This window comes from Tigriopus californicus, chromosome 1 (assembly GCF_007210705.1).
Source record: "Tigriopus californicus strain San Diego chromosome 1, Tcal_SD_v2.1, whole genome shotgun sequence".
NCBI lineage: Eukaryota > Metazoa > Arthropoda > Copepoda > Harpacticoida > Harpacticidae > Tigriopus > Tigriopus californicus.
The window spans coordinates 15,811,768-15,826,600 of record NC_081440.1 but is presented as its reverse complement, the minus strand read 5'-3'; the positions used below and the strand labels follow the sequence as shown (position 1 = coordinate 15,826,600).

The 14,833-nt window shown below is 40.7% G+C and overlaps 1 protein-coding gene across 2 annotated transcripts in view; it reads left to right on the top strand.

The window, feature by feature from the left end:
• LOC131884290 (myosin heavy chain, muscle-like) overlaps positions 1-14,833 on the top strand; it is a 33,083-nt gene that overhangs the window by 13,630 nt on the left and 4,620 nt on the right. For both annotated transcript variants that reach the window (XM_059232053.1, XM_059232130.1), the window contains exons 21-30: positions 74-323; positions 1,845-2,051; positions 7,498-7,808; positions 8,240-8,318; positions 8,378-8,584; positions 8,906-9,154; positions 10,229-10,399; positions 10,812-11,060; positions 13,224-13,459; positions 13,557-13,750. In XM_059232053.1, the coding sequence (XP_059088036.1) occupies positions 74-323; positions 1,845-2,051; positions 7,498-7,808; positions 8,240-8,318; positions 8,378-8,584; positions 8,906-9,154; positions 10,229-10,399; positions 10,812-11,060; positions 13,224-13,459; positions 13,557-13,750 (2,153 nt within the window). The remainder of the gene's footprint in view (positions 1-73; positions 324-1,844; positions 2,052-7,497; positions 7,809-8,239; positions 8,319-8,377; positions 8,585-8,905; positions 9,155-10,228; positions 10,400-10,811; positions 11,061-13,223; positions 13,460-13,556; positions 13,751-14,833) is intronic.

The window sequence follows — 14,833 nt, the reverse complement described above, 5'->3', positions numbered from 1 at the left end:
ACTTCTCGCCAAAGGGAACAACAATCAAGGACAGTTGGACCTTTATCTCACTGAATTGCTCTTAATCTAACAGGCTTTCGCAAGCGGAGGAAGACAAGGTGACTAAGGACTCTCAAATCGGAGCCCTTCAAGAGGAACTCCAACATCAGGAAGAACTGGTGGCCAAATTGCAAAAGGAGAAGCGATCTTTTGGCGATTCCAGACAGAAGGTCGAAGAAGACCTGCAAGCTGCCGAGGACAAGGCCAACCACTTGAATCGACTCAAGGTCAAGTTGGAACAAAATTTGGACGAAATGGAGGATTCTGTGGAGCGAGAAAAAAAAGTAGGGTGAATCTTATTTAATTAGTTGATCAAATTCTGAAATGCTGCATATAACTCATGATGTAAAAGTTGAATCTATTTTTTTGACATTTCGAGTTTAATGTCTCCTCCATTCTTTGTGATATTTTCTGCTAAAACACGGCCATCACTTGGGAGGATCTTTGAAACATTTCTTCCCAAGAATGGCAGGCAATTTGAACCATCCTCAATTTGAATCGGCCGAATTCTGGAATCTCGTTGCTCACAGGCTAATTTTGCATACCACCATTTGCTAAAGGACGACAAAAAAAGTTCTCCTCCGAGTCAAAAAATGATGTGTCAAACTGAGCTTGACTTGACTAATGACAGAGCTGCTCTAGAAAGAGGGGGAGACGCAACATACTTTTCCTCAACTGAAATTCAGTCCTTAATGATCTACGTACACTCTATTCAACCTTTGGTGGAAAAGATCTTCTTTAAATTAAACGTACATGAAAAGTGAGGCTAACTCCACTTATACTTTATATGCAAAATATGTGACAGTAACACGCAAGGAATCAAGATGGCAAAGAGAGACAGGTATTTTGAAAGGATGGTTTGATTCATTTAGGTAGATGCGGACAGCTTCAAAATGGATGAAAGGTTTAATCTTTATCCGGAATTGGGCAGTTAGGTTTAATTCCCTGTTAGTATCGTCAATATGCCAGGTGATAAGTCCCCTGTTACAAAAGAGTCTGTCTCTTTAAGTTACTGAAAGAGTCAATCTCGCTGTGGAACCTATTCTTTGTCTTACACCAAAGGGCTTCAAATTTTTGATCTTGCAAAAAGGTTTCAATTGTGCAGAGGTCAATCAAAACCTGAACTTACACTAGCCTTTGATATGATTTCCCTGAACCATTTCAATTCGTGCGGCTTAATTCAAGCCATGACGTAAGCAAAGAGAAAACGTATTGGTGTCCATGTCATGTCGTGCGGGTAACCTAATACATACACTGTACATTCATACATACAAGTATAAAGGCAAGCATGGCACTCTTTTGAATCCCACATGACGTCCAAGTCTGAGAACATGAAGAGATTCTACATGGAAGCTTTTCTTAATTGAGACAAGGTCCAACTTAGTGGATGGAAGTTAAGGCTCCCCTAGGGACAAAAACTTTTGTTCAAATCACACTAGAAACTAGAAATACTTGACATGAAGCAATCCTAAATCTTTCCTCTTTCCAACCGAACGTGGAAGGTTGAAACCGGCCATCTTTCAAGAGCTGAGAACCATCCCTTGTAAGGCAGACGAGTGTTGGCTTCTTTAACTGGCCTGGCCAACCACCGAATGAATGAGTGAGTCAGATGGCCTATCATGGTTTATGTGGGGCGTTAGAGAGTCTGTTCGAGTTACACACGTACTACCATCTTCAACTTGATTCATTTGATTGCCTCAAACGAGAAACGACACTGAAGTACGGCACGCCTTAAGGCAGAGCAAGATAAGACCACTGACTCGACCCGCTGGCGTTACTACTGTTGTTGTTATTATTTTTTTCAGAGTCGTAATGACGTGGAGAAAGTCAAGCGGAAACTGGAAGGCGATCTCCGCTGTACTCAGGAGACCTTGAGCGATTTGGAACGGAATAAGAACGAGGTCTCCCAAGTCATTGCCCGAAAGGATAAGGAGCTCCAAGCTTTGGCTGCCAAAATCGAGGATGAACAAGCTTTGGGTGGGAAGATGCATAAACAAACCAAAGAGCTATCCGTAAGTGCGAGTTTCTCATTTGCCTGTCTTTTTTTTCTCATAACCAAATATAAGAAAAAATCGACGGAATTTTGAGTCGACCCTCGGGCTAATACAATCAGTTCTCTAATGCTTGGTTCACTGGTCATTCGATACGTCAATCCATGATGTACTGTTCAATAGCCATGTGTTGATTGTTGACTGAGTTCTTGTCACACTGATGATCATGACAGGGTTTTCCCCGTTTTTTTAAGTAACGGGCTTCGATCGGGCAACCATTCAGAAAATGCCCTTTTTGTCTCAAACTGGGAATTTCCTTTTTTTCAACGAATATATTCAAGAGGAATAGCTGTCATACATTTAGGTTCGTAATGGAACGAATCTGCAGTCTTTAACTTAGCAATAAAGTCCGCAAAGAGTATCTTAGAATCCTGCCAATGAACGTACTGCAAGTGGGTCTCTTCCAAAGAGGATTTTTCGCTTTGGTTGAAGTTCAAAATGATCGAGAAAAATATGCAATGCCCTTAAGAACTTTAGGTACTTACCAAAAATCTTATTAGCTTTGCAAATTTTGTTTCCGTGATTGGTCGGTTTTCTCTGAACAACCCTTTATAAGTATATATGCCAACACTTGTGCGACTAACCAATCATGTTGTGGCCATCTTCTTTGGTGTATCGAATACATAAACAATAGAAGGCCGGAAATTTGGGTCGGGAGTGTCTGGTTCAAATTACGAGCTAAGATACAGACTAATTACAGAATGCTTTGAAGACGAATCGATTCCCAATAGTTGGTTCTCGAAATAGTATATGGGCTGCCTTTCAGGATGAAAATGCGAATTTCGTTTTTCGAAACATTCTATGTACTGAAAATTACCTCATTAACGGACCGAACCGACACCAATATCTAGGTAGATGTCAAGTACGCACGCCGAAAAAACCTTGTGGCAAGCTTACAATTAAGGCCTTTGAAGGTGAAATGACGCTTTCAAATCTCTGTTTCAGCCCTAATCCGAGAGCTTTGGAAGAAAAATGTGAAACTAAATGTAAAAGAACGCAAATATGTCATGCTTTCATGTCCATGTTGTAGAATACATGTTGACTCTTTTAAACGAATATAATATTTCCTATTCTAAAGTTGGGTATTTTGAGTTCGTAAATTATCGTTTAAGTAAAGCTTATCTGTTGAGATCCCACGAATAGGGAACTACTTAATGTACCTGATAAAAGTTTTCTTTTTTGTTTGAGAGCTTTCAAGACAAAGTTACTAATCCGACTGATGTGATTTGTCTCAACGGAGAGCCACTCCGACTTGTCATATCCAAGGACGCTTATCCATATAAGAGATGCTAGTGGTAAATATTGACAATTTGATTAGGAACCAACCGATTGCGTTCTTCTTCCACAACCATCCGATTAACAAGCTTTTACTTTACCTCTACTGCAGTCCGTTGTTTCGATTTTCAGATTTGATCTTCTCCGTCACACTTGGGTCTAAACGTCTTTCAAAGCTCAGTCCATATTATGAAATACTCATGGTTAGATAAATTGATGTTATAAGCAAGAATCATTACCAAGGGAATAGATCAGTCTTTCTACGTTTATAACTGGACTGTACATATGACTTTTGACACAAATGTGTAAACCCAGTAAACATAGGCCAATACATTCTTGGTCACGTCACCAAAGCCAAATTTGAATGAAAAAATAGGCATTTATTCAACTGCCGTTAATTTCTTTCGATATGGGATTTGAAGAAAATTAATATGGTCAAAACATCTTTGAAGAAGTTGTATATTCATGCAAATCGCATTTGATGAGCAGACCAAAGGCTTGCCTCAGGTACTCTTTATATGAGCTCAAACAATAAAGCAAATGAGTTTTGTGTGATGTTCACTTCGGCTTTTTGAAATCTTACTTTGAATACACCTCTTGCAAAGTGCCGTACATTGAATATGCATTTTCATTTTATGACAATAGGCTTTCAAGGGATGGAAAACTGTTACTTAAAATAATCAAAAGTCATTTTTGGTCTGTGAATATTTTTTTACTAATGAATCAAACCTTTCATAGAAGCAAAGTTCCCAACGATAGCGTTTTTTCCTTTCCTGATCCGTTGAAGAGAACAAAAACTATACCCATGAAAGCCGTTTTTCATAAAAAGAAATTCAATCTATCAAATAAGATAGAGACTGACAATTTTTACTCTTCCTGGGCCCTCCCGGTAAGGATATAGTCCCTGTAATTCACAACGATGATGAAAGTAACGTTACAATAAAAGTCAGTTAGCTCGTTCAGGAAGCTCCGCGTAACCACGGAAATTTTTGACCCGTCTATCTATAGGAACCAACACGGTTTCTTCTGATAATACATAAAAATATCTCAGGAATATGTTTTAGAGCTAGATTGCAAAGATAGAAAAGTGCAATCCAAAACAGATTGTTGTCACTCCATTTCTGGTACTAGATTGGCTGCGACACAAGACTCATTCGTACGAGGCAATTCTGTGTGAAATTTGAATGCTTACAGTACAACAACACAATGTTCGGGAAAACAGCCTTAAGGCGGTCATATTCCTCTCCAAATGAAAAGGATGTAATCCATTGGTGCTGAATATTTTTGCATATATTGGTCGATGCATGCATATTTTAATGAGACCCGATTCTCGGGATCACCAACGATGGGCTAAATGGGAAATGAGAACCACTTGAAACTTTGTCGACAAAGTTAAGAGAGAATGAATATCCACTAAAGCTGTCAAACAAACCTTATGCGATGTGCAGAGCCAACATGCAACGCATGATTAAGAAATGAATCCAGGGCTTTTGAAAGATAGTAAATGAAAATTATAACCTCAAAACGCTATTCATGGTATGAAACGTGAACGCTCACATACGAGTTTGAGGAGACCACCCATGGTTAAGTTTTAATGATTAAAACCTTGAAAACTTGTGCAGAAAAATAGCTCGAAAACGATGAATGGTCGTTTTGTTATCTATGGCATCATTCGCAATGACGAACCGTCAAAAATCCAAATGCAATAATTGTTTATTTCTAAATTTGCCCGTGGTTCGGTTCATTTCTGTGTTTGCCCTCTCTATAAGAATGAATTATCGTGAGTTCATTTTTCCAAAGGATTTGGATGTTCTTCAAAACAAAGAGCAACAGATATTCTTCGTACTTTCGAACTTCAAAACAAAGAGCAACAGATATTCTTCGTACTTTCGTTGAAAACTGTCCTGAGTAATATGTACTTTACTCGTACTCGTAGCGTCTAAACTTTCAGAATCTCCGTGAGAGCAAAGGCGTAAGATTTTGAAAACAATTCCCTGGCTTTGCGTAAAGGAAAAAGGCCAGGTTTCAGAGCTACTTTTGAAAGGCCACATCTTGATTGATGGGTTGATGCTAACAAAGCTTTTAGAACCCGCACATAAAGAGGGCAATTTCCATTCAGATTCAATACGAATTGAATTTATTTCCCCCGAATGGCAATTACCAAGAGCAAGGTCTAACTCATTTAGGATTCCAACCATAGAGCAATAGAGGTTATGCTATTGTTCGTCACCACTATTCTAATTTTATCCATGTTCTTCTCCGAAGCTTCTGAAACGTGGTTGAATATGCCTATTTCTTGAATTGGTGATAGAGAATCACTTTCAAAGAGATTTACTTTACAGGCTTTGATCTGGCTCTGTTGGAGAATCAAAGAATTTCTGAGCCGTCACTGTAGCTTAACTTCACGAACATACCCCCTTTGTCGCTGATTTCATCAATCACTTCAATCTAAACGGATATTGAAGGCGATGTTGGTTTTGGCTTTAAAAGTTGCAGCTTATGTTTCTTTTACTCAATTGAGGTAGGAATCGAAAGTGAAAAATATTGACCAAAATTTATGCGCTTTGTTGCTACGAATGACAGTGATGATGACGCCACAAGGAACTTGGTCCAATCTTCCAGTGCCTAGCGCTTAAATGTGCCATTGTTTGCTTCCACTTGGGTATCTTGAAAAAACCGAGCGAAAAAAACTTCCACAGTTGTCCAATGCTAAGAACTAAAGGAATTTCTCTTCTCCTTTTTGTGTCTAGATGGAATGTTGGACAACTTTTGCAAGCATTAATGTGAACCTCTGGAGTAGATATGATTCGAGTAACAAAGGAATACTTGACAAACGCACACAAATTGTGCAAGTTCGAATTGTCCATGAACGCGTAGAATCTGGACGAGGACGCTGAGGTCGAGAATCTATAACTTCAATTTGAGCAGGCAATGCATTGCACTATTCTTTAACTGAATCTGACCCCAGGTAGCTTGAATTATGTCTTTCAAAGTTCAACTCGATCCAACAACTGGGCTAAAACTTATGCCCTCTCAAAGTGCAATAAATAACAGGGCATAGAATGAATGAACTGGCCCTATTCTGGTAATTGATTACAACAAGAGAATTAGCTCATTCGTTCGACGTACATAGAGCTAAATAATGAGCTTTGAGAGGGTGTAAGTAAGTTTTTACCCAGTCGTTCGAAAGTGCTAAAAATTGAAAAACGTTTTTACAGCCACCCGTACCCAGTCTCATTTGGAGAAGCGCTCAAACCCTTAACTAAATTCCAAATTGTTATTGTTTGTTCATGGCTTGTCAAATAAAAAGTGTTAAGTTTCAAGAAAAGACATTACCCCCTTTTGGTTATTCATTAGTCGGAATGATTTTAAGTTGGTGTCAAATGCAAGCTTTTGAAGTCAGTAACATCTGTGAGAAGCAGATATTGTCAAATGGTCTAACAAGGCAAACAATGGTTCTCTCCACGGGTTGTGGGTTCAATTTTCGTTGTCGGAAACAAACCTTTTTTTGCTGTTACAAAAAAAAATAGGCCATAGTACGTATTGTACTTTGGTTGATATAAAATACATGACATTCCGCTCTCTGGTCATCAACCATCGAGAAGTCTTTTTGACCAAAGTTTTGAAAACACCCTTGGGAATCTCTGTTTGTTATAAACATTGTTTGATCAAGTCTTTATCAAATGATTGCATCAACTTGCCCAAATAAAAAAACTCTTTTAGCTTCATCGTTGAAATGAGGGGAAAGCACTCAATTTTGCCATATGAAACTTCATCTTTTACAACACCGCACAGGTATCTTGTTCTACAATGGATTTCAAGATTGTTAATTCGACCTTTTGATCCATTTTTTGTATTTCATCTATAAAAGGCCACGCTAATAAAAGCAAACTTGTTGAGATAACATATCTGATGCCCAAATGCCCCAAATGGTTGCTTTTCCAAAATAACCTCGGTCCATGTTTTCTTTCCACGGTATTAATCATCCTCTCAACTTTGTTTGAAGCATATGGGATTTTCCAATTCCCATTCATCTGGAAAAGTACCTGCTCGAAATTGGCATTCATGTGTGGCACTCGTCTGTACCATATATGCAGAACGAAATGATAAGCGAAAATGTTGCTGTTCCTAGAATCGTTTGGAGGAATTAGAAGAAGAGTTGGAGATTGAGCGCAACAACCGTTCCAAGGCCGAAAAGACTCGACAAATCCTCAGCCGAGAATTGGAAGAGTTGGGCGAGAAGTTGGAGGAGTCTGGCAACGCCACTGCCGCCCAAATCGAACTGAACCGAAAACGCGAAACCGAATTGGCCAAGCTCAAGGACGACTATGACAATGGAGCACTTCAACACGAGACCGTGCTGGCGAATTTGAGGCAGAAGCACAACGCCGTTATCGCAGATCTGGGAGATCAAATTGATCAGATTAACAAGGCCAAATCCAAGTGAGTGTACGGCAAATCGTCGAATGCTTGGGAAAGCTACTTGTCATTTGGAATCCATTCCAGGACCATTATCCGGTCGTTTGTCATGTTCTTACACTCTACAATGGCTGAGTAATTGAATCCAACACTTTGTGGAGTGCAAGAGAGGGCATAGAAACAATAACATGCTCTCCACGGCCTTCATCGTAAGACAGATGGGGTTCAAATTCATGGGTTGTCAGTTGGCATTAATCTTCTTAATTGCTTGGACAACCAAACCCAAATGAAAAGCACCAATTGCAAATTTCACTTTTGGCCCTAAAGCTCCTTGGTTCCTTGTCATCTGAAAGTTTTCTTATAAGTAGAGTCACGCAACGTGGACGAGTGAGAAACGGAGCTCAATGCCGAAAAGTGCGTTATATCTTTTTAAAAATTTGTTTCCTTGCTTTCAGGGCCGAACAACAAAAGAATGGCCTGATCATGGAGATGAATGACACCCGTAGAGCAGTGGAGGAGCTCACAATGGACAAGGTATAATAGTACTTAGCTTGCCTACAACCATTGAACTAAGAGCATCTCGTTTTGTTCAGGCCAACATCGAGAAAATGAACAAGTGTCTGCAGGGTGACATTTCCGACGGATCCATGCGACTAGAGGACCTTCAACAAGCCTTGAATGATGCGGATGGCCAGAAAAAGAGATTGGCCATCGAAAAGGACGACATGGAAAAGCAGATTGAGGACGCCGAGAATCAGCTGAGGTCGCTCGGAAAACTCAAGACCTCATTGAGCACCCAGGTAAACTTAAACTGTTCATGGCTCCTCCGACAAATTTACTAGCCATTATGTGGGAAAAGTTTTTACTGCCCGTCTTGGCCATGACCATGAATTTTTTCTCCGAGGTACGTAGAACGAAAAAGAAACCCGAGAGCGACAGTACAAAATGCAGCAGGGCTCCATAAAGTTGCCATGCTGGGGATATTACTCTCTACTTTTGAGGGTGCACTTCTCTCCACAGCCTTGGCTTGCTTTGGAACTGGCCTTGGTTGACGACCTTAACCAGTTGGAACCATGTTGGTTTGCGTGGGCTGCACATTTTCATGAGCCATTTTTTTGCAGTTGGATGATACTCGTCGATTGGCTGAGGCGGAAGCACGTGACCGGGCCAATCTTTTGGGCAAGTTCAGGAACTTGGAGGCGGATTTGGAAAGCATCCGTGAAAAGATCGACCTCGAGAACGAGGCCAAAGCTGAGATTCAAAAGGCCATGGCCCGAGCCTCGGCTGAGGCCCAAGTTTGGAAGGGCAAATTCACCACCGAGGCGTTGGCCAGGATTGACGATCTGGACAATGCACGAGCTAAACTATTGGTAAGCAGACCTGAACTGGATCTGGTTAGTGCTGGTTTGTGTCGTCAGTGAGGTAACACTTGTACGGTAGTGCTAATACTCGTCCTAGCGACAAATCCCCCAAGCATTTAGGCTTGTTCCTACGTCCTCTTTTTTTTAGGGTGGGCTGTTACTCATTGACTGTTATTGCCCAAATCCAAGGAACAAAGAAGTAATCTTGTTTGTGCACGTTCTGCGGCCTGTTCACTCCACTTCAAATAGAGCCTTTTATAGCCCTCCACCATCCATGAACAACCAAATGTACTCTACTACGCTTAGAGAGAAAATGAATGGCCTTATTGCTGGAAAATTCCTGGGTTCTCCATTTAAGTTCTTCTTTTTCTTTCAATCTTGATACACTTTGAAGATAGGGCCTTTTTCATCCGACTGAATGAAATCATTGATTACGTCAAGACGCATCTAATCCCACCTAAATTCTTTGTTCACTCCCAAAGTAAATTGTATAAATAGCGTAATTACCTCACTTGGTGTTGTGCTGGCAGGCCTCGGTTGCATCAAGATTTTGGATCGGCCTTCAACTGCCTTCATTATTTTAATGCTAACATGGCCATTACATTGCTGCGTTGTTTTCAAATATGATATTTCGTCAATGACTCCGCACTTTTGCGAGGACCAAATTTGCACACCTCTTCCTCATGTTATTTGGCATTTATATTTGACTCTACTCTATGTAATAATTTCCTTAGTTTTTCCTTATAACTGTCAGAATCATTTCATTTACATTCGCCGATGATTGCCATAAAGGTTTTCACAAGAATGGCCATTCCATTCGCTCACCTCGTCAACGTCATGTGATAAGGCTTTGATATGGCAGCTTTACATTTAAACCTTATGCAACTCGGCATCAAATGGGAATATCATATCAAATTGTAAAACAGTCATAGAAGACTTTCTAATGCAGATTTTCTCATTAATTCGGACCCCGAGCGGGCCAAAGGCCGAATCAGAGCCTAATCTCGTGAATGGGAATACCCGCCATGTTGATGAGTCTAGGTTGGCACTGAGTTTTATGGGAATGATTTGGGTTATTTCTAGGCTCGCATTGAGGAGGCCGAGGAATGCATTGATGGACTGAATTCAAAGGTGGGGACAACCGAGAAATTGAAGAATCGATATCAGATCGAGCTCGAGGATCTGCAAATGGAATTTGAACGGATCAATGGCCAAGTTGCAGTGGCGGATAAAAAGCTGCGAACCTTTGATAAGGTAAGATCAGAGAATCGTTTCTCAGAAAGGAGCTCAACGAAGAATGGGGCTTCCGGTCTGAAATCCAGATTTGTTCCCAATTGTACAATTTCTGTGCGTCTGATTCGAGTTCGTGCCAGATCTCTTGAATGGATGGATGCTTCAAATTTGCTAGCCTTAATGTCCCATTCTCATCGATTTGTTCGTAGCCCCCAACAAAAAATATTGGTTGAGTAAGGACGTCGAAGAGATTTCGAGTACCCTTCTTAACATGAAGCATACTAGACAAATGGCTTGTGCGACAAAAAGTCAGGTGAACAAAGCCGATCTTACAACAATGGAAATTTCAGATGCAAAAGTAGATAGAGTGGTGTTCCATTCAGCTCAACTTGGCTCAGGGGAAGACAACAAAAAGGATCCATGTTTTTTTTAGGTGGTTGGTGAGTGGAAGATGAAATGCGACGATTTATCCACGGAATTGGACTCGTCTCACCGGGAATGTCGGAATCAAAGCTCGGAGTTGTTCCGTTTGAGAGCGGCATGGGACGAAACCGTGGAACAATTGGACACAGTCCGCAGGGAGAACAAGAACCTGGCTGATGAAATTAAGGATCTCTTGGACCAATTGGGCGAAGGTGGACGATCCATTCACGAATTGGACAAGCAAAGAAAGCGGTTGCAGGTGAGTTAATGGAGTTGGAAAATGTATACATTGTCGAGGGTAGGGGGCTTTTAAGCTTTTCCATCACATTAACGTAATTCTGAAGCCTGGTAACATGTCAATGTATCATGGTAAATGGGTTGTTCCACAAGTTGTAGGTTACTTTTGTCTTCTCGTTGAGATCATTTGATCAACAAAAAAGCGTTCATTGGTTGGGCTGACGTGCCAAGTCTATTTATTTGAATCATATTACCTGCCAAAGTTATCCAAAACACACTCAATCCCTGTCCAATGTTTTAGTCACGTTCTCTACAAAAACGCTTTTACCATAGGATAGTCTCAAAGTGCGTACTTAGCTGTGTCAAAAAGGTTTCCTTCAGTGCTTTTTTAAGTCCTCGGTAAAGTTTTAGTCCAAACTTGTCGATTCTTTTGGGATGGGTTTGAGTGAGCCCTTGACAGATTATTGGAAGTTTTCCATCCTTGTCCGCCATCGCACGGCCAATACGTTACATCATTTTGTACTTGGTTTGTCATCTTTCGAACTTGAAAAAAATTGTCCCAAAAATGCCTTATCTAAGGTAGTAAAGCCTTCGTTGTCCGTGGCCTCAACGGTCGGTTAGGTCACAATTTTGGCCTTTGCATTATTCCATAGCCGAGTGTGTAAAGCTTTTCAGAGAGCACGGTAGGACAATGAGTGTGTTAGGGAGAGACATTGGAGAACATCTTTGATACATGGTCCCTTGATGCACATGAATAGGTCTCGTTCAAACCAGGAATGAAATGTCATTTAGACAAAAAATGACTCGTGTTGATTGAGCATTGTTAATTGGTCCAGAGTCTTGGCTGTACTTGAAACTGAATTTCAAATACCGTGGTAATCATGTTTACCCTCTACCTTAAGGTTATCAATACCGTGTTGAACATGGATGTAAGCATGCATGGCTAAAGGGTTGGGTGAACAGAGTCGGGAGCGTTTGGATCAGCAAGTTTTAATACATGGAAATTTATGGAAAGGACGTGCTTAGACCTTGGCCTTGGCCTCGCTAACCAACCTCATGGAAGAAGGAAACAGCACCTCCTTTTGGCAAATGTAATATTTCCCGTAATCCTGCTGGGAAGAGGCTCCGTTGAGGCCCTTGTTAACTAATCATGAGTTCAAGTTGCGGCGAGCCCTGGCAAGTGAAACTCCATGAAATATTTAATAGTTCATTTGCCGTGTTACTCTTATTCATGTAAGAATGAAAAGAAGCTGGTAGCCGGCTGGCCCAGGATCGAAGCAAGCAGATGCCTTGAATAAAAGATACTCCACCAAGGTGATATCTCTACTAATCACGGTATAATTTCCAATCCTTGGACTTTTAAAGCCAATTTTGCCATTCGTAACACGTCACAGACAACTTTTTCTAATGGTGTGAAGTAACTAACGGACTAAAATAACTTCATTATGTACTTTAAAACAGCCATATAAACTTATTAGATTCATTGTAGGAGTACAGGTCTAAGTTTCTTCGCCTGAAGCTCAAATTTGTAAAAACATCTCGCACAACTTCTTCTTATGGTTTGAAAAACATAACGGTCTGAAATAGCTTTAAAATTCAATTGAGATCAGCCTGAAAAATTTCAATGATAAAGGCTCATTAGGTAGATTTTCAAAGATCGCTTCGGTATTTCTTCAATCGCAATCATTCGAAAAATTGATATGTAGACGCTAAAAAATCCATTGTGTAGCCTCATTAAAAGCAATTATTATCAAAGTATTGAGTTTTCCGTCGGGTATTCAAGGTGCCATATCCTGAAACTGATGATATTTGAAGCCTTATGAAAAAAACTAAGAGATACTAATTTTAGGCTCACGAGGCACAGTTAAGATTTTAAATGGATCGGATTGTAAGTCATCGGGGCTTATGAGAGTACTAGAGAATCACGATACTCTCTTGCCATATTAATTCATAGTGTGAGTTTCATATTTATTGGGAGTCTCACATGTTGTTTGCTAGTCTCAAGCGTTCTAATTACTAACCATGATGGATTGTACGATAAATGGAATCATTGCTCTTTGATCACTTAATCCTTTGTGGTTAAACACGAACGAGAAACTCTTCCTGGATCCATCAAGTCCGATCATGTCGCAACCTAGGATAACGAACGTTTTGATTCGATTAGTATCACTCCATGCATTGGTAGGTGGAAAAGGATGAGCTTCAAGCCGCTTTGGAAGAGGCCGAATCTGCTTTGGAACAAGAAGAGAACAAGGTGCTACGTGCTCAATTGGAGGTGGGTCAAGTCCGCCAGGAGATTGAGCGACGATTGCAAGAGAAGGAGGAAGACTTTGAAAACACAAAGAAGAACTTCATGCGTGCCATCGACTCCATGCAAGCCTCTCTTGAAGGCGAGGTGAAGGCCAAGGAAGAGGCCTTGAGGTACGTTGATCCATCCCTATCAATTGAGGGCAGAGGGAGAACACTTAACCACCGCCACCTGACTCATGAGCTCCCGGTTCCCGATCATTTTTTTCAGGATTAAAAAGAAAATCGAGGCCGACATCAATGAATTGGAAATGGCCTTGGATCATTCGAACAAGGCTAACGCGGAAGATATCAAGCAGATCAAGCGCCATGCTGCCACATTGTTAGAGGTGGACACGGCCTGCGAAGAAGAGGCTCGAGCTCGCTCGGAATTGGAGGATCAAGCAGGAATTGCGGACAGAAAAGGTAGGCCTACTATAGGGGGCGATCGAGAGAACTAGGCAGGCACATAATCGGGGCCAAACATCTCAATGAAATCCCAGACAAATAAATGACTAAATTAGTGTCTGTCATGGAGAGAATGTGCCTTTTAAGAAAACACCCCTGAATCAACTTCTTTGACATTGCTTCAGCAAGCCTAAAATGAAACCTGACTTTAAAGGAATTTATTTCCCTTGTACTTTTTGCAAAAAAAGATGAATTGCACCTGGCAAACATGATGTTTTGCATACTCTAGAGAGTCCAGACAAAGAATTGAGCAGGGGTTGTTTCAATATCAAATTCTACGGATTTGATTCATCTACTTGATTGGGTAGAAAGTACTGGGAGGAGATTTATTAAGCGGTCACATGTTGTCAAGGCCTCATAAGAGAGATACTACAATACGGACATGTTGGTATGTGACACCTCATAAGGCAGAATGATTCAATGATAAGTCACATAAGAGCCATGTGGTAAAGTCATTGCTCGTTGAACTAAAAGCAAGGAGGGTCTGCCAACCAAGGTGGCAAGCTTTGACAGCTAAACCCCAGACAAAAAATGCGGTTGGAGAGAGAAAATTATTTCTTTGTTGATGGAAACCAACATTTTGTCTGCAGCACCAATCGATTTCTCCATAAAAACATTGAGAGGGTCTAATGGAAACCCTCAAGTTGAACGATTGGTCTCATTCCATTCAAAACGACATGATTATTGTGGTAGACTTGGGAGGTCTTTTTGTTTTTGTCATACTCATATTTCAGCAAACTTATTTTTGGGGGCTTTTTCTATTGAGAATGTTCCGGCCAAAGTAAAAGATACATGATTTTTTTTTTCAAATTCACTCCCATTTCCATTGTGTTCTTCTCCAACCCTTAATCTTTTCCCTTCTTTTTAATCCCCAAACAAGTTCCCAGATCTCTTCAACCTTCTGACCTTTCGACACATTGCTTTCTGCAGTCTCTGTTGCAAAGCTCCTGTCAAATGAGAAGGGAAAATCGGGCTCATTCAACCGACTCTTTCCCTTGCATTAGCCTCAGTGCTTGGGCATGAATGATTCATAAAACCTGC